Source organism: Ovis canadensis, chromosome 14 (genome assembly GCF_042477335.2).
Source record: "Ovis canadensis isolate MfBH-ARS-UI-01 breed Bighorn chromosome 14, ARS-UI_OviCan_v2, whole genome shotgun sequence".
Lineage (NCBI taxonomy): Eukaryota > Metazoa > Chordata > Mammalia > Artiodactyla > Bovidae > Ovis > Ovis canadensis.
Window position 1 is genome coordinate 35,119,494 of NC_091258.1, and position 20,681 is coordinate 35,140,174.

General features: G+C 37.6%; 1 protein-coding gene across 2 annotated transcripts in view; it reads right to left on the reverse strand.

The window, feature by feature from the left end:
* Window positions 1-20,681, reverse strand: part of RPGRIP1L (RPGRIP1 like) — a 100,870-nt gene that overhangs the window by 20,951 nt on the left and 59,238 nt on the right. Inside the window, exons 18-22 of one of the 2 annotated variants that reach the window (XM_069549853.1) lie at window positions 18,634-18,803; window positions 18,388-18,468; window positions 16,795-16,896; window positions 15,899-16,061; window positions 14,629-14,702 (exon numbers count right to left, since the gene is read on the reverse strand). In XM_069549853.1, the coding sequence (XP_069405954.1) occupies window positions 14,629-14,702; window positions 15,899-16,061; window positions 16,795-16,896; window positions 18,388-18,468; window positions 18,634-18,803 (590 nt within the window). Of the gene's footprint in view, window positions 1-14,628; window positions 14,703-15,898; window positions 16,062-16,794; window positions 16,897-18,387; window positions 18,469-18,615; window positions 18,804-20,681 lie in introns of both variants that reach the window. The other variant, XM_069549852.1, reaches the window with a different exon arrangement.

Genomic DNA, 20,681 nt, shown 5'->3' on the forward strand with positions numbered 1-20,681 from the left:
AGCCTGGAAAGGTTACTCGGTTTCAACTAATAACCTCAAGCCCTCTCTGTTCACGTGCATAAAAAATGAAGTTGGCTCTATTGTCTAATCTCACTTCAGAAAGCCCTTCTCTGCTTGCCAAAGACTAACATAGTAAAGAAAACATTTTAAATATTATTTTTCCTTAAAATGTATTGTGGTTGTCAAAATAGCATACACACAAACTATTTTATACTTCTGGTTCAACTGCAGCACAATGCATAATTAAGTCTTTTATATAACTTGCAATTTGACAAACTTAGAATTGTTATGACAATAACATAAAACATTCCTGTGCTGTGGTTAGACTGCTTCTGCACAAAAGAATTAAAAGAAAACAGCTTATAACAAAGGCAAAAGAGGTGTATACATAGTTATTTTCACATTGTGAATGAGAGGAATTTAAAATCTGGTTATCACAGAATCCAATGAAGAGACAAATTAACTTTTAAATAGCAAGGGAATCAAATTTATTTAAGTGTTTTTTTTAAATTAATAATATATTAACTGTACAATCCCCGTATGAAAACTTGTATTACTACAAGAACGAACTTGGGCTGTCAAATAAGACTATATACAAAATATAGTCTACATACTAAATAAAAAATGTAGATACTTGGATAACAAACAAACGGAATACCAAAACCATAGAAACCAAGAGAAACCCACTATATTACCCCCTCCCTCAAAAAAGCTTTACAGTTCTTTTTATGATGTCTGTCTGCTTTCTGGCCCAGATCATTTTTTTCTTTTTTCTTAGTTTCCCTCCCACCACCCCAGCTTCCTTAACTCTAGATTATGTCCTTTTTAATTCTCTAACTTAACAGAGTTATCAGTTATTATTTCTTTGTTCCTTTAAGGTGACACGAATCAACCTAAGTCCAAAAAGGGATAAGTTTCAAATAGTATGTATCTAGGGAAGCCCTGAATAAACAATTTCCAAACATTATAAATTTTGGCTAATTGGCCTAGTCAGCTTCTTTTTCAATGCTGGAACAATTCTGGTTATGCTCATGCCTCTGTGAATCAAAAGTTCAACTAGATGCTGGAGAAGGCAACGGTACCCCACTCCAGTACTCTTGCCTGGAAAATCCCATGGACAGGGGAGCCTGGTAGGCTGCAGTCCATGGGGTCGCACAGAGTCGGACACGACTGAGCGACTTCACTTTCACTTTTCACTTTCATGCATTGGAGAAGGAAGTGGCAACCCACCCCAGTGTTCTTGCCTGGAGAATCCCAGGGACTGTGGAGCCTGGTGGGCTGCCGTCTATGGGGTCGCACAGAGTCGGACACGACTGAAGTGATTTAGCAGCAGCAGCAGCAGCAGCAGATGATATGCAAAGATTCTGAAGATTAAGAAGCACATCAACTGTGTAGCAGACAACTCCAACTTAGTGTAAAAAATGAACTGCCGATCTCTCCTCTCCACCATTGTCATTCATCCTGATAGTTGTTATCTCAGCTGATGACATCACTGTCCACCTGGTCACCCACAACCAGGAGACCTTGGAGCCATTCTTGCAAATCTCCATTTTCACACCCACCATATCCTATAGATCATTCATTTCTATTCCTTTAACTTTCTAAATATTTCAGTGGTTCACTGAATTAAGGAAAGCTGAAGATATTTCAACACTGTGTCAGCTACTGGAAATACAAAGACAAAACAAGATGTGGTTTCTTTTCTCATTTTTATCTCTAGAGAAACTTCTTTCATGTTCTCACATGATCTGAGGAAGGAACTAATTCAACAGTTTCCAATAGTTAGAAAGTAGTTTCACAGAATAAGGAGACAGAGAGTTTCCCAGGTGGCTCAGGGCTAAACAATCCACCTGCAAAAGCAGGAGATGCAGGTTTGATCCCTGGGTCAGGAAGATGCCCTGGAGAAAGAAATGGCAGCCCACTTCAGTATTCTTCCCTGGGAAATCCCATGGACAGAGAAGCCTGGTGGACTAGAGTCCACGGGGTCACAAGGGAGTTGGACACGACTTTGGGACTAAACAACAAACAATAATCACTACAGAGTAAGTGGGGAGAAATCAGAAGGAATCACAAAAGATAACTGGTTGGTAGAGTTGTTACCCTATACTCTGGCCATTTCCCCAGACCTGTGGTGTACTGTTTATATTGCTGAGCTTTTACATCTGAAATCTTCTCTATCAGACAAAATTCCATTTATTTGAAGCCCTGGGCCACGCATGTACTCCTTTTATGAGGGCATTACTCCTGACTTCCAAGCAGACAGACGGGTGGTATAAGGCTGTTTTAGTTATAGAGGGACTGTAGTCTTGCTGTGGAGTGTTAAGTCGTTCAGTCACGTCCAACTCTTTGAGACCCCCTGGTCTGTAGCCCACCAGGCTCCTCTGTCCATGGAATTCTTCAGGCAAGGATACCAGAGTAGGTTGCCATTTCCTTCTCCAGGGGAGCTTCCCAACCCAGGGATTGAACCCGGATCTCCTGCATTGCAAGCAGATTCTTTACCATCTGAGCCACTAGGGAAGCCAGATCTTGCTGACTGTATCAGTACACACTCAAAAAATAAGTGGCTCTATGCTCATGGCTGTGAGAAAGGTGAGGCCCTCCTCCCTCTAGTCTCCTGCCTATAGCCTCAACTATTCTTCTGGTGGCAGGGTGCCTTCTCTAAAACAAATTGGGTATCACCTTTCTGCTTGGAAACTTATTACCCTATACTCTAGCCATTTCCCCAGACCTGTGGTGTACTGTTTCTATTGCTGAGCTTTTGCATCTGAAATCTCCTCTATCAGACAAAATTCCATTTATTTGAAGCCCTGGGCCACGCATGTACTCCTTTTATGAGGGCATTACTCCTGATTTCCAAGACTGACTTGGTTCCTCCTCTGGGCCCGCGCTGCACTTTTCACCCACACTGGATTTCATGGATTTGTTTACATATCTGCCTCGCTCTGTAGACTGTGAATTCCTGGAGGCCAGGACCATATCTTATTCATCTTTTGCTATTTAACATCCTCTCTAGGATCTGGCACTTAGGAGGCTCTCAATAAATACTTAACGACATTGAGTCAAGGGAATGCTGAGGATCTTCTATATATTGTGAATATCTTTTCTATATTGCCAGAAATATGTGAAGCTGCAATTATTAGTGCAGCTCCTTTAGCAAATATTGATTGTGTCTGCTATATTGTGGGAAGTTGAAACTGTTGAAAAACATAGAAATCTTGCCAGTCTAGATTTTAATTGAATAATACTGTTTCAAAGATGGGTCAGTTTTGTAGAATCTAAGGTAGGGTATTGTTATATCAGCTTCTCTGTGTTTGCAAATTCTCATCATGAAATAATGGGAAAAAAAAGTTCAATTAGGTGAACTGGAAGGGATAACAATATACTGATTCACATGACAGTGATTGAAGCACAGTGTTTCAGACGGATGCCAGAATAACGTCTGTTCAAGACCACCAGAGGAACCCACGTGGTCATTCCTCTGAATGACACTCTGCTCATACAATACGTTAGCTAGCCAGAATGGGCTGTGGGCCTCTCAGTACTTCTCAGTACATTTTCTCTCCTGTTCACCGGTTACCCTATTAGCTTCCCTAGTTAGCCAGATGTCAGCATCAGCATACAAAAAGAACATTTAAAATTTCTGATTGTGGTGAGCAGCAGTAACAGAAATCTCTCAAATAAGAACTGTGTGCAACTTCCTTTCAGTTGTCTGTATGGATGGACACTATACTTTATGTGATTGAATGATCTGGAAATGTGATGACAGCTTGTATTACTCTCAGAGAAAAAAAAATTAGAGTTCTCATGATTTTGGCTCAATTCCACTCCTGCTTCCTGACTGATGCTATAATTCTCATTTTAGGCCATATTTCTCTATAGTATTTACTTGGGCTTTTATTGGCAAGCTTACTTTTTAAATGTTTTACTTCAGAAGATCATGCTGAATTCTTCCTCTGGTTTCAACAATCATAGCAGCCACACTGGGGTTGGATTGTTAGGCTTCTAAAAACTTAATTCAACTTGACAGCTCTTAAACACAGTATTGCTTAACTGAGAATGTCCTCTGATAAAGGTTTGGAACTTGTTTCAGTCAGTTAGATTTAAATCTCACTATTGCAGGAGATTGTATGTGAATTTTATTTCATTCTTAATTCTTCAGCAAACAAGCATTTCTTTAACTTTTTAAACTATAAAGAAAATAATTTGACATGTTCAAGTACTCACCATCTTAAACAGATTTTACTTTTTTGCTATATCTGATTTAAATCTTTTTGTTTTTATTGTGGGAGAAATAAAATATTTCAGATTCAGGGAAAAGTGCCCCCTCCCAATTCCTTTCCCATCCCTTCTTATTTCCCCCAGAAGTAACCACTATCCTGAAGTTGATGTGTATCATGACCAATCATGCTTTTATATTTTCTACTACGTATGACTGGGGGCAGGTGAAGGGGACGACCGAGGATGAGGTGGCTGGATGGCATCACTGACTTGATGGACGTGAGTCTGAGTGAACTCTGGGAGTTGGTGATGGACAGGGAGGCCTGGCGTGCTGCAATCCGTGGGGTCGCAGAGTCGGACACGACTGGGCTACTGAACTGAACTGAACTACGTATGTATATATTGATCAATAACTTATTGTTTTCTGTTTTTAGATTTTATATGAATGATACCGTCCTCTACGAATTATTCTGCAATTTTTTCACTCAATGCTATATTTTGAGATTTATGGTTATAATTGAAATCTAACTCATTAATATTACCTGTTGTACAGAATTCCATTTATATTATATATGTAATTAATTTCTAGTCTATTTCTCTTCTAAACTGTGGTGTTGGAGAGGACTCTTGAGAGTCCCTTCGACTGCAAGGAGATCCAACCAGGCACTCCTAAAGGAAATCAGTACTGAGTATTCATTGGAAGGACTGATGATGAAGCTGAGACTCCAATACTTTGGCCACCTGATGTGAAGAACCGACTCACTGGAAGAGACTCTGATGCTGGGAAAGATTGAAGGCAGGAGGAGAAGGGGACGACAGAGGATGAGATGGTTGGATGGCATCACCAACTCGATGGACATGAGTTTGTGTAAGCTCCCGGAGTTGGTGATGGACAGGGAAGCCTGGTGTGCTGCAGTCCATGGGGTCACAAAGAGTCAGACACAACTGAGCAACTGAACTGAACTGAGTCTGTTTCTCTATTGATGAACAAAATGTTTAGAATTTTTTGCAATTAAAACAATGTTGCATTGAATATCCCTTTGTTTTCTTGTGTATGTGAGTAGTTCTCTTAGAATTGCTGGGTGACAGATATAAGAAATTAAACAGGATTATCAAGTTACTTTCCTAATGGTTACACAAATTTACATGAGCGTTATTTTATTGTCATAAAAATGTTTTGTGTATGTATATGTGTGTAAATAAATTCAAATAAAGCCTATGAAGAACTTGGTACTTTATAATAATCGAGACAAAATGGAAATGGAAGGTTATGAATCTATGTCTGTGACCTTTAATAAAAGTTTAATTTAAGTGAGGTCTAAGACAAGCTCAAAATATTTGGTTCAAAAAGTCAAACTCAGCATTGGGACTGACAGAGCCATAAGTAAGTAGAGTAGGTAGGAATGATTAATGATTAAATATGATGCTTATAACTTGCCTTCTTCAGGCTGGGGGTAGGCACAAGCACCTCAGAGCCTCAAAAAGAGTCCCCTAGACCTCATACTTGGAGAAGGCAAAGGCAGCCCACTCAGTGTACTTGCCTGGAGAATCCTAGGGACAGAGAAACCTGGTGGGCTGCCGTCTATGAGGTCGCAGAGAGTCAGACACGACTGATGCGACTTAGCAGCAGCAGCAGCAGACCTCATACTAGGCTCCAGAGCTTCCACTTATTAGTAATCAAATCCATTCTTCATGCAAGTTTTGGTTGAAAAGTCTTTGATTTTAAAAATAATAATAGTTCTTTGGGAGAAATACGAGTAAAGAAGAGCACAAACTGTTAAGATGATGTTTTTAACAAACAAAACAAACTCAATCCAGTTTTCATCAGTGGCAGTAACCTTTCTTTTATCATATGTTCTATTAAAACCTACTGTGTTGAACAAATAATACAAATAGTAAAAACTTCAGTGTTGGAGATCAAAATGATGCTGAGGTTGAGAGTGTTTATTTTTAGAACATTGTCTCCTTTATATACCATGAAAATCACTGTATCTATAATGGTCAGCAAATTACAGAAGCTCGTTACCACATGTTCTAAAGCAATGGTTGGAGTATTTTTCCCTAGTACACCTGAGGGATATAACACATCTCCATCATTAACTGTGGCTTACTATGGCAGCTGTGAAGAAGGGAAGAATTTTTTAAATGACCCTCAATTTCAGGTGATTTTGATATGCCGTTCCACTTTAACCATCATTGAGAACAGATGTGATAAAACAGGGACTCAATTTTGGCTGCCTACTAATATCACGTGGGGAGCTTTAAAGAAAATTCTGGTCTAACTGATCTGAGTGGAGCCTGGGCCTTGGCATTTAAATGTGCTCCCTAGGTGGTTCTAACTTGTAGCCATGGTGAGAAGTACCGCCTTTCCCTAAAGAGGTGGTTGTCAAATTTTAGCATATCCCAGGACAACATGAAAGAGTTGACAAGGCACAGATTGCTGGGCTCCAGACTCAGAGTTTCTGATTCATTAGGTCTAGCATGGGGTCCAAGAATTTGCATCGCTCACAAATTCTCAGGTCATCCTGATGCTGCTAGTCTGAGGACCACACTTGGGCAATCCATGGCTCTAAACCAGAAAAGACTCACCCTCTATTTATTGACCCTCTCTAAGACATTTATAGATAAGCTTCCACAACTCATATTAAACTATTCTTTAGTTATTAGTTAACATTTTAGTACACAATTAGCTAACAAATTATTCCCTTTTTAGAAGTAGTCTCTGCGTGTGTGCGTGCTCAGTTGCTTCAGCTGTGTCTGACTCTTTGTGACCCTATGGACTGTAGCCCGCCAGGCTTCTCTGTCCATGGGATTCTCCAGGCAAGAATACTGGAGTCAGTTGCTGTGCCCTCCTCCAGGGGATCTTCCCAACCCAGGGATCTTACCCACATCTCCTGAATTGCAGGTAGATTCTTTACCGCTGAGCCACTGGGGAAGCCCAGAAGCAGTCTATACTCATCACTAAAAATAATTCAACAATAAAAATCCTAGAAAGTAAAAGATCAAAGTTCCTCGTTTCCTCCCATTCCTTAACTTAGGAGTTGGCAGATGCTTCTTTCCTGTAAAGGCCAGATAGCAAATATTTTTTGCATGGCAGGCTATAATGGTCTCTGTTGGCAATACTCAACTCTTCTCTTGCACATGAAGAGGCCACAGACAACCTGTAAAGGATGAGTGTGGTGTGTTCCAATAAGACTTTATTTACAAAAATAAGTAGAGGGCTGGATTTGACACATGGATTATAGTTTGTTGACTCTTACCCAGACCCATGTCCCAGAGATACTGCAGTACAATGTTTTGATTATATACTTTCAAACATTTTCTTTGATTGTGTGTGCTCATGTCTGACTCTTTGCGACCCCATGGACTGTAGCCCACCAGGCTTCTCTGTCCATGGGATTTCTCAAGCAATAACACTGAAGTGGGTTGTCATTTTCTCTAGCAGGGCAGATCTTCCCAAACCATGGATTGAACCCATGTCTCCTGCTTCTCCTGCATTGGCAGGTAGATTCTTTACCACTGAACCACCTGAGAAGCCTTTCCTTTGCTTACATGAACCCCAATGTTAGATCTGTATGCTCATATAAAAATACATAAGCATGTATGTACAAATATATCTTTTTGTTTGCTTTTAAAATGGAATCATCAGTGATATAATTTCTTACTCATTAGTTTGACAAAAAACGTGATGTCAGAAAACAGTAATTTTCATACATTATGTATAAACGCATTTCAGCTGGAAATGTTTATATTGGCAAAAATTGAAAGAAACCAAAGGGTCCATGAAAAGGCACTTATTTAAATAAATAAAGTTTAGCTATACAATGTAATATTATGCACATGTGTAAAGAAGTAGAGTATACTGCTATATACTATATATAGTATATGCTATATACTATACATACAGCATATACACTAGTATATACAGTATATACTATATACTATACATACAGTATATACACTAGTATATACAGTATATACTACATATACTGCTATATGTAGCAGTATATAGTTCATGGTATATCAGCAAGAGATAACTAAGTTGCAAAACATTAAAAATAATTTTAAAAGCAACTAATATCAGGAGAGTAATACAATATTTTTAGTAATGTAGCTTAAGCTTCTATATGTAAAACAGTGGGAGGAGTGTACTTTACCCACTGATAGGATATCATATTTGATTCTGAAGTGACTTAATCACTTTTAATACATGAATGCCAACAGGAGTGAATCGTTTTATGCATTCTGTCTTTTGCAAAAGCTTTAAAACATTTTTGCTGGACATCACTACTGTGATTGCCTGGGAATGCCTGCTCATTTTGTTGAGGAGAACCTGGCTTCCAGGTGGAAATGCATTTTAATCTGACTGACTATGGCAGCTTTTACAAAATTGCTGTTAGTTAGGAATGGAGAAAGATGTAAACATGCATTGCACAAAAAAGAGCACTGCTGTTTTAGCCTGTGATTTCTCATTCTCACCTGTGGGCACACTTGAAGAAATCTGTGAGCTGAAGGCAATGCATTTAGTTGTGAAAACTGAATGACGCACTGCTTAAATGATAAAAATTAGAAATAATGTGAAAGAAGGATTATAATTCTTTTTTCCTTAATGCCATGGCAGATGCAAATTTTCAGTTTTGATATCTATTTTGAGGACCTAAAACAAGGCTTTTAATCAATGTATTATACATCAAATTGATACTGTTAACTTCTGATTATTCAAATTAATAAAATATTCATAGAGAAATGTCCAAAGTTTTACATTTCTCAGACTCCCTCCCCACCCTCACCCCCATTCATTATCATGCCTAGAAGCTTTTTAGTAAAAGCAGCAGTCATCAGGCTGACGGAATCTGACAGGCCAGCAAGGCCCAATTACACTGGTGCTCTGTGGCACTTTGATGTCCTGGAAATGAAGAGAGATAGGGGCAAATTGGGTAGCACATTATGTTAATGACTTGATTTAATCCAGCCACTAAACTTTATGTAGCCTGTTAAAAAAGATGCTAACACTAATTATGCCACTTTGGAAAGGAAAGGAGGGGACAAGCATTTCATTCTGACAAAGTGAAGCTCATAAATGTTGTAAATGAAATGAAACAAAATGAAGTAATCTATGATTAATTATACATCACAGACATGAAGAAAAGAGAAGAACCGAGTTATATGTCTAAGTCCTGGGAAATCTGTTAGATTCCTCTTAAGGATCGACAGTCCTAAAAAGTAACTATGAGCTGTCAGATTCTGTAACATGAAAAAAAGAAACGGAATGATCTTAAATTGCTTACATAGTACAGGCCAGGACTGAAATTCAGAGTGTAATTGGCATAAATGATTTTTATCTAGGACACTACTTTTAGTCTCAATTTGGTGACATTATAGCTATAGGTAAAGGCAATTTAAAACATTTCAACAGTGGAGATAACCACAGAGTAGGGTTAATTACCTTTTAACTAATCTCTGTGCCTCTATTCTTTGTCCTATTGATAACAAGATCTTTTAAAATGTGATGTAAGAGTGTAAGCTCCCCCAAAGCAAGAGACTTATTTCTCTTACTGCTAAATTCCCAGTCCCTAGAACAAGGCTGGGGATACAGTAAATGCTTACTGACTCCACCTGTTTAATGAGTGAGCGATCATCCTCCTCCCTTAAAAATCTTCACTGGCTGCTCATAAAACTTCAGGACAGACTTCAGCTTCCTCAGCTGATATACAGAGGCCTCAACGCTCTGGACAGGCCTATCGTTTCAGCATCTCCTGGGGCTCCCTCCGTGTGCCCTAGGCTTGGCCCATCCTAAAACCATTCTGACTCTGAGAATAAGCCATGGTCTCTGCAGTCTCTCAGTCTCACGCTTTTTATTCCTTTGGGCTATAATGGCTCTCCTTTGCTTTCACTAACTCTTAATCATCTTCCACAGTTGGCTCAGGCTTCACTGACTCTAGGAAGCTATCCCTGATGATGGTCCCTCGTGCTGAGTCAGGCACCCTTCTTGAATGTTCTCAGAGCAGTTGTGCATCCCAGTCTCCCAGCACTGACCTCTGCACTATAATTGTACTTCCCCTACACTGTAAATTTTTGGAAGCCATGGATTGCTTCTTGTATGACATACAGCAGATGCTAATGAATGAAGAACAGTTGTGAGAACTAAAGGAGATATTACATATTAGCTATTCAGTAATACCTTACCTTCCAAAGAAAGCTATTATAATAGTCCTGAGATTTCTATCTGAAGCAGTTCTTAAAGAGGAGATGAAAGAAGAAATTAAGGAGCCACAAAAGTTTTTACACTTAAAAAGTCAGTATCAGCAGTGGGACAAAATGACATTCTGTGTCTCCTGGTTTCATGCACTGAAAAGGACACAGCATTGCTTCTGTAGGATTCCTACCCAAACAAATAAGTTGAATTCAATAAGGGGAGAAATCACACAAATTCAAATTGAAGGACATTTTATAACATAAATGGCCTGCATTCTTAGAAAAAGTCAATGTTATGAAAGACTAACTCAATGGAAGGCTGAGCCATTATGGATTGAAGGAGGACAAAGGGGCATGACAACTAAATGCAATGTGTGATCTAGATTTGATCCTGGACCAGGTTAATACCTTGCTATAAGTGATTATGCAGGGACAACTGCAAAATTTTACTAAGAATTGTAGATTAGATAATAGTATTGTATTATTATTCTGAAATATTTAGGGATAAAGGGGCATGATTTCTGTAACTATCAAATGATTCACTACAATTATGTATGTACGAATGTGTGTATATAATGCATACATACATATAAATGTATATAGGAGAGAGAATAGAAATGATTAAAACGAGGGTAGCAAACATTAACAACTGATGAATCTGAGTGAAATGTATTCAGTTCTTTGTACCACTTTTGCACTCTTTATAAAGAAAAAAGTTCCATGACTGGTATTAAATGATCTGCAAAAGGAGCACACAGAAAAATTGCTACAATCACTAGAAAATGCTGTATTTCACTATTATGATGATCTCCTGTGTTTTGTTCCTGTGTTCACAGATGTTATACTATTTTACTGTATTTGTTAATATGATTTAATAAAACTAAATTTCACCTATTAACATAAGGTACTGGTCAGTACCTTCTACTAAACGTAGAATTTGAAAAACCACATGGGAGCTTAATTAATGGCTACCAAGGCATAAAGCATTGCTTAGAATAGCTGGTTGCTTGAAACAATAATTCACACTTCTGAGATGGCATCAAAAATCATCATAGGAAGTCACATTTTGATAGTGAAGGCTGTATTAGGCAGCAAAGTAACACAAATTACTTTTCTGGAAGTAATAAGGAAAAATGCAATTTACTCCAAAGGAAAAACATATGTGTACATTAGAATTAGTTGACTATTTTAGAGGAATAGCTCTTTCATTAAACTTCTTTGTCAAATTAAATTCTTTATTCTTAGTGAAGAGCACTGTACAATTGCAATGAGATGCTAACAATGCTATCAATATGTACATGATTCCGCTGAAAAATCTAATAAAGGATTTCTCAACCTCAGCACTACAGACATTTTGGGCCAGACAGGTCTTTGTTGTGGGGCCTGTGCTTTGTAGCATGTTAAGCAGCAACCCTGACTTCTATCCACTAGATGCCAGTAGTAGTCCCTCCCAGGGTGACAACCAAAAATACCTCCAGACATTGCCAAAATGAATCCCTTGCGTGGCAAAACTGCCCCGGGGTTGAAAATCTCTGGTCTGAGATGATAAAATTTTAGATAACATTTCCCCATTCTTTGAAACTGACTTTTAGATGATGAATACAATGTTTAGAAAATAAAGTTAACTGTTGCAATGTCTCCCTAGTATCTCCTAGATAAAATCCAAAATATTTAGTCTTCTCCATCTGAAACCTTCTATCCTGTTCTGCAGAAAGGTTGCTCTAGTTAGTGTATTCTTATTTCTGAAACATACTGTGCATCCCCTGCCAGCACTAGCATGCACGTGACTTTGTGCTTGCTGCCATGTATCCCCATATTTGAGATGTTACAGTCAAAGTGGACACTGCTTTTCACTATGTGACTGGCTACAGCTGAATGGGTAAAAGGACCACAACTGATAAACATGGATCCAATCCAGAGGCTAGACGTAGCTATCAGATCTTTCTCTTTGGGCTTGGGCATTTTGTGGGGCTATCTTTGGGCAAGTGAAGCAGAAAAAAATCATCTTAAAATGAGAAAAAGCAGACCCAAAATTCACAAGAAAGAGGGTGGGTGAGCAGACTATGGACATATCCTTAGTGAAGTCTATTGAAAAATCACTCTAAATTTCCCCTTCCTCTGAACTTCCTTAATTAGTGGCATGACTATCAGCAAGTCATCTTATTTCAAGGTCTCAGTTTACTTATTTGGAAAATGAGGGAGATGGGCCCTGAACAGCTTTATTCTTTAGCTCAAATATCTACTAATCACTGGTGATACTGTCTCCCGATTGTTTTAGATTGTAATTTAACTGATGATTTAATAGTTGACTTTTCATGAACACATCTTCCCAATTAGTGTAATGTTTCCTGAGGGCAGGCCCAGAATGCTCTGTTTACTCCCTTAGGGAGACGTGATTACCAATTGCAGATGGTGAATCCCTGGGAATCACTGAGTTATAATAAGACAGATGAGTGCTATCTGTAAATCTGCTAGAGAAGTAAATCCTTTGGTACTAGTCCCTTAGGCCCTAGGACTGATTCAGTATCTCATACTTTTATGTTCAAAGGCTAAACCATGTAAGGTATCCAAAAATCATGATGGAAGTAAGCAGAGTCTTGCAGAACTACTGAGAAAGAAATGTGAAGAATGTGAGAAAGAAATATCTGAATCAAACTTGCAGGCTTACTACTCTTAAATGGAGTGTTCTTAGTAAAATGATGTGATGGGTAACTTTATATGTCAAGTTGACTGGGCCATGAGGTACACAAATGTTTGGTCAAACATTATTCTGGGTAAGTCTGTTAAGGTGTCTCTGGACAAGATTTAACATCTGAGCTGGCAGACTGAGTCAGGTGGATTATACTCCTTAACGTGGGTGCATGAGTGTGTGCTCAGTCGTGTCCAACTCTGAGAGCCCATGGACCCCTGCCAGGCTCCTCTGTCCATGGAATTTTCCAGGCAAGCATACTGGAGCAGGTTGCCATTTCCTACTCCAGAGGATCTTCTGATCCAGGAATGGAACCCATGTCTCCTGCACTGGCAGGCATATTCTTAATCACTGCGCCACCTGGAAAACCCTAATGTGGGTGAAAGTGAAAGTGCTACTGTCTCAGTCATGTTTGACCCTTTGTGGCCCCATGGACTGTAGCCCGCCAGGCTCCTCTGTCCATGAAATTCTCCAGGCAAGAATACTGGAGAATTCCATATATCAGTGTGCTATACATTAAATGATGTTATGATAATTAACAATCATATAACGATAATAAAACTTTGGACAGATAAAGTATTTATCAATCATATGTTTGTATTTCTCAATCACAGAAACAATGGGTTTCTCTATTTTATGGAGGCACCTGTGACATGTGAAATGTTCTGTTCTATGAGTTTGTTCAGCAGAGAGATTAAGCTAAAAATATGAGATTTTAAGAGTTGAAATAAGTATTGCAATTCTTAAAACAATAAAGTACAAATTCTATTTTTTCTTTTATTTTTTTAAAGGGGAAATTCTAAAAAAATTAAAGGAATACAATTAATCATTTCAGGAAAATTAACTTGGATGAATAAAAAAGCTACCACTTTACTTATGTTTACTTTATAAAACCTTTTTTCTCCCCGACAATGAAAAATGCTCTGGTAAGTGGGATACTTCCTATGTAAATTAAAGTATAACTTTTTTTTCAAAACTTCAATTTATATATATACTACTTTTCAGCAATGTGCTACAAAACAAGCAAAGTATATGTATATGAAATTACCTTTGAAGAAAGTTTAATTTTTGGGTAGAATGAAATAACTTTAACAGTTTATCAGTGACATATTTAGATATGAACAGTCTATGAATTTACATATGTAACTTACTATAGTTTTAAAGGCACTCCCACATTTTGGAAATTCTTTAAAGTTCAGATTTGATTTAATATATCTTTGTATAATGGTTCTGTGAAGGAGTCAGAGAAGTCAACTGATTTGAACAAGTAACTACTGAAGCTACAGATGTTAGGTACTCTAAAACATGTAAGCAAAACTAACACTTAAATGTTATGGCCCATTATCTAATGAAAGTATAAATAAAATTTTCTTATACTAGATAATTACTTGGATAAGATTATGATAACACATAAAATTTTTTCCAGAAATATTCTTCCTTAAGATTTTCATATATGGAGACTGACAAACTATGAATGAAAAGCAGCTTTATTTCAGAACATTTTTGGTTGATATCAGGTTACTGACCTGTTTGATATTCTCGGAGATAGAACCTGGAATAATACACTCATCACTGTCAGAAGCTGATCTGTCTTCTTCATCTGTTAAGAAATAAAATTTTATTGGTTTAAATCTGTTAAACCAATTACATTTGTACCCTGTGAAGTGGAGAGAAATAAGCATACATTACAAGGATAACCATAAAAGAAAAATATGATAATCATGTCTGAATTTTTTTAGCACTGAAGATAATTAGATTTACATTACATTTTAGTACTGATTCATTGGAAAAGATCCTGATGCTGGGAAAGACTGAAGGCAGGAGGAGAAAGGGACAACAGAGGATGAGAGGGTTGGATGGCATCATCAACCTGATGGACATGAGTTTGAACAAGCTCCAGGAGATGGTGAAGGACGGGGAAGCCTGGTGTGCTGCAGTCCATGGGGTCGGAAAGAGTCAGACAAAACTGAGCGACTGAACTGAACTACATTTTATAAGAGAGAAAAGAGAATAAAAATATTGCTGTTCAAGTATAAAATTAAAATGAAAAATTTTTAAAGAACATGATAATCATATTTTCCAATAGCCTAACCGAAACTATTGTGTAAAAAATAGTTATTCCTACTATTTAAAAATATTTTTAGAAGTTTTAGTTTTTATTGCAATAAAGTTGACATATAATAAACCACATAAATTTGTGTGCAAAATTTGTATTTACATTTTAGAAACATGTATTTTGACAAATATATAATTCTATGAAACCATCACCATAATTAAGATAGTGAACATGTCTATCACCCCCAATATTTCCTCATGCCCCCTGTAAAGTTTTTCCTCCTGCATCTTTCTATTTCCATTCATCCTTCCCTAGGGAACCACTTAAATGCTTTCTGTCAGAATAGATTAGTTTGCCTTTTCTAGATGTTTATATTTAAGTGAAATCATGTTGTATGTAAGTTGCCTTTCTTTCTTCATTAAAAAAAATCAAGTCCTCTAGAATAACCCAGATAATAGTACTGAACCCAGAGAGAATATAAAGTCATTTAAAATATATCTTTGGAACATGGTCAGCAACAATACTTGCATTCCATTGTGGTGCTCTGAGTTTGAAATAAGAAGATATGCAACAATTCCACCTGACCACACCTGACGAGACTGAATTACATCCCATCATTTCTGTCAAGAAACAGCTATCATGAAGTAGACTCATGATTAAATGAAGATGTTCTATGAGGCGTGAACAGATGAAACAAAGCAGAGTCAGGGAAATAATGGTAATTTAAAAAAGGAAGTCACCTTCTGGTTCCAGTTCTTCAGTTATTTCTGTTTCATCTTCGGAAGAAATCAAACTTCGTTCTGCAAGCTGACCCTCAGACAGTAAAGACACATCGTTGTCCTTTCCTTGCTGCGTTTGCTCAGTATTCTCTTTTACCTTATCTACACTGCTTTCCTGAGGAATCTGAAGAAGCAAAAGCACAATGATATATTATTGCTTATATCACATTTATAGCATTCTTGCTGAAGCCCTTGAATGATAATAAAGCAAGTAAATATACTGGCATGCACTTTATATTCATGAGAAAATAATCACTTAAGCTGCACAAATGAAAATATGCAGATAAATTAAAATCTGATTACAAACTAAATATCAAAAAGCATTAATCTCAAAATGAATTTTACATTATACTTTAATTTATATGTATATTTACTACCTGCTAATGTCTGCATAATTATAACTATTACACTGGTAATATGTTGGACCTTTCTATTCCAAGGAAGTCATATAGAATACGATCAGTGATATGATTTCTTAAAATTTTTTTTTTTTTCGTTTTTGGCTGCATTGGGTCTTCATTGCGGCACATGGGGCTCTCTGTCGCTGCACGTGGGCCTTCTCTAGTTGTGGCAAGTGGAGGCTACTCTCTAGTTGTGGTGTGCAGGCTTCTGGTTGCGGTGGCTTCTCTTGTTGCAGACCACAGGCTCCACAGTGTGCAGGCTTCAGAAGTTGAGGCTCACGATCTTAGTTGCCCTGCAGCATGTGGGATCTTAGTTCCTGGACTAGGGATTGAACCTGTATCACCTGTATTGGCAGGGGGATTCTTAACCACTGGACCACCAGGGAAGTCCCAATGATCATGACAAAGTATTTAAAAAAGAAACCTTTCAAGATAATTTTAATGTAAAACACATACCTCGGGAATATGTGAAACAGTTGGCATATCAATTTCTCTTCCTGGTATATGTTCCACTTCTGGCAAAATTTCCTTCCTATCTTCAGGAAGAGTAGAGGTCTCCTTATATTAATGTGAAAATGTGCATATATGTTATTTTCTATTTTTTGTTAAATCCTAAATCATCCCAAGACTTTTTCACACACACATACATACACACTTGGCATTTACTCTCTTAACAACTTTCATATATAACTTATAGCAGTATTAATTATATTTATCATGTTGGACATACATCCCTAATACTTATTTACTTTACAACTGGAAGTTTGTACTTTTGACCACATTCATCCAATTTTCCCTTCCCCATCCCCTGCTTCTGGTAACCAGAAATCTGATCTCTTTTTCTATGAGCTTTTTAAAATTTATTTTTAATTGGAGGATAATTGCTTTATAATATTGTGTTGGCTTCTGCCATACAACAGTGTGAATCAGCCACAAGCACACATGTCCCCTCCATCCTGAACCTCCCCCCAAACCCCTGCCCCATCGTACCTCCTCATGGTTTTCACAGAGCACCAGGTTGAACACCTGGTGCCCATAGAGCTGATTCCCACTGGCTATCCATTGAACACATGGTAGTGCATGTATGTGGTTTTGAAGTATAACTGACCTATAACACTGTATTAGTTTTCTGTTAAAATACACAGTGATCTGATGTTTCTCTACATTTCAAAATGATCACTGCAACAAGTGCAGTGATTAGGCTGAGTCAGCATACAAAGATACAGTTACTGTGTTCCCTATATTGCACATTTCATATCCATGACCCACCCATTTTACATCTGGGGGTCTGTATCTCATCTCTTTTGTCTATTTTTCCTTTCCCTCAACCCCTCTAGCAACCACATTTGTTCTTTGTTTCTGTGACGATCTATGCCTATGCCTATGTGTTGTTATGTTTGTTCACTTGTTTTGTTTTTTTGGATAAGGTCTCTTTCACCTAGGTGCAGACTGAGAAGAGAAGGGGTCTAGGTCTGAAGCTTGACTGCTGAGGAACTTGAGCATTTAGAGATATGCTCCAGGTGAATGAGAAGAGTTAAGTTAAGCTGGAGAAAAACTAGGAAGGCATGGTATTCCAGAGGCCAAGAGGGAAAGGAGCAAGTATTCCACTGTGTCAAAAGTTGCTGGGAGATTAAGAAAGGGACAGGGAATTGATCACTGGATGTAGCAAAGTGACAGTCACTGTGACCTTACCAAAGTGGTTTTAATGAGGAAAAGTTTTACTAGTGTGAGCAAGGAACAATTTGAGGAAAGGGAGACAGAATTAAGACAACTTTTTGAAGAGTTTTGTTCTGTTTTGCTTTATGGTAAATGGGGAAAGAAGACTGGGGGCAGTATCTTGAGAGAGACATGGGGCCAACGGAAGATTCAGATCAAGAGTAAGATCGTTTAACATTTACACACAGTGCCAATTACAAAGGTAACATTTTACAGGAAGAAGTGGTTTATATCTGTTTCCCTTTAATCAGGTAGGGTATACTATTCATTTATTTCAAATATTTGTTATGCGGTGGGGTGGGGGAAGCAGTGTTCTGAACGCTTACTACTTACATAATGCTGATGTGGTGTGATATCCATAAAAGATACCTTCTTATCTTTAGTTGTTAAACGTCTTGGTTTAGGTGTTGGTGCCTAAGATAAACCAATATGTCAAACCGAGTATAATGAACATACTTTTCAGATTTTTTTCTCTTTTATGTGGCTATTTATTAAGGAATAATAATAATAATGTAGGAATAATAATAACTTTACAGGAAATTCAAAGTCACTGCTACTCACTACAATTCGTGCACTAACAGGGGATGTTGGAGGTAGTCTCTGAACAGCCTCTGACTCTTCGTGTATGAAATTTCCTAAGTCTTCAGTTGTTATAGAACCACTTGGTGGAAGGTAAGCAAATTTCCATTTCAATATAACATGAATGGTTCCGGCAGGGTGCTTTTTATGATCTGTTAACTCAAATATGCCTGTCAAATTACAAAAATAATTGTAATTAATGCTAGAGGGAAGTTTTATTACCATAAGAATTAAAGACTAGAAAAAAGAAACTACCCACAACTTTACAAGTAAGTTTAGCTTTTACTCACAACTCAAATGGCTTAAGAGAATAAAATAAGACAAAAGGATCTATGACAGGTTCATTTCTCAAGCAGACTGCTTTTAAAAGTTAAGACTTCACAGATAATACCTATTCAAAGAGGAGAAAATTGGCTTATAAATAATTTAATTCATTGAAATTAAATCCAGAGATTCTTCAGAATTTTTAGCCTTCTTCTAAGATATTATCTGGGTTATAGCTCAAATAAGAACCTTCATTTTTGACTTGATATTCTTGTGTCTCTGTAGAAAAATACATTAAAACTTCAAAATTTATATATAATACATAATAATGTATATATCCTAAGGAGTCCTTATATTACTACTACTATTATTCTATTATAATTTTAAATACATTTTACTGGGATTTGTTAAATCATTCCAAATTAACAGTAGCACAGCAAAAAATGTCTATAAAATAAACAAACCATCCAAAACATAAAGTATCACCTAGCTGAATATGTAATACTGAATCACACATTTTAATCCTTTTACTAGAGTTTTCAATATGAAAATCCCTGACTTGAAAAAAACAAACCTATATTTATTTCAAACATAACTTTTGTTTAGGGGTATCCTTTACTTGGTTCTCAATGGCTTCTAATGGCTGGCTAGGAAAAACTAAACAATAACTCTAGACTTTAAGTAGAAAAAAAGGACACAGGTGGAATATAGGGAGGTGAGAAACTTCTATTATAGGCACAGGTGAGACTTACAGAATGGCTGAGTGAAGAGATCAGTAAATATTTTCCACAAAAAGCAATGATAACACCACATAAAATGGTCAAAAAAGTTCATTTAGGAACTCCAGAAATTGATCAAAGGTATACAACAAATTAAGAAGCACTTGTTCAAGAAAATCTACTAAACCTCAGTAAGAACAATAGGAGTCAGAAAAGGCTCTAGTAAGCTATTTGGCAAATAGATGGGGAAAAAATGGAAACAATGACAGACTTATCACTGCAGATGATGACTGCAGTCACAAAATTAAAAGACACTTGCTCCTTGGAAGAAAAGCTATGATGAACCTAGTGGTTTAGTCGCTACGTTGTGTCCAACTCTCACAACCCTGTGGACTGCAGCCTGCCAGGCTCCTCTGTCCATGGATTCTCCAGGCAAGAATACTGGGGTGGGTTGCCATTTCCTTCTCCAGGGGATTTTCCCAACTAGGAATTGAACCTGGGCCTCCTGCATTGCAGGCAGATTCTTTATTGACTAAGCTATGAGAGCTACCTGAAAAACCTAGACAGTATATTAAAAAGCAGAGACATCACTTTGCCAACAAAGGTCCATATAGTCAAAGCTATAGTTTTTCTAGTAGTCCAGTACAGATGTGAGAGTTGGACCATAAAGAAGGCTGAGAACAGAAGAATTGATGCTTTTGAACTGTGGTGCTGGAGAAGACTGTTGAGAGTCCCTTGGACAACTAGGAGATCAAACCAGTCAATCCTAAAGGAAATCAACCCTGAATATTCACTGAAAGGACTGATGTTGAAGCTGAAGCTCCAATATTTGGCCACTCAATGGACATGAGTTTGAGCAAACTCTGGGAGGTGGTGAAGGACAGGGAAGCCTGGCATGCTGCAGGTCACGGGGTCACAAAGAGCTGGACATGACTTAGCAACTATCTAAACATTGAACGCATTACCTAAGCCATACATTGACCCATAGGCAAAGGCTGGGAGCCTGACAGCTCAAGGTGTTTGAACACAACTTTCAACAACCATAGGCTAATCACTAAACTATGT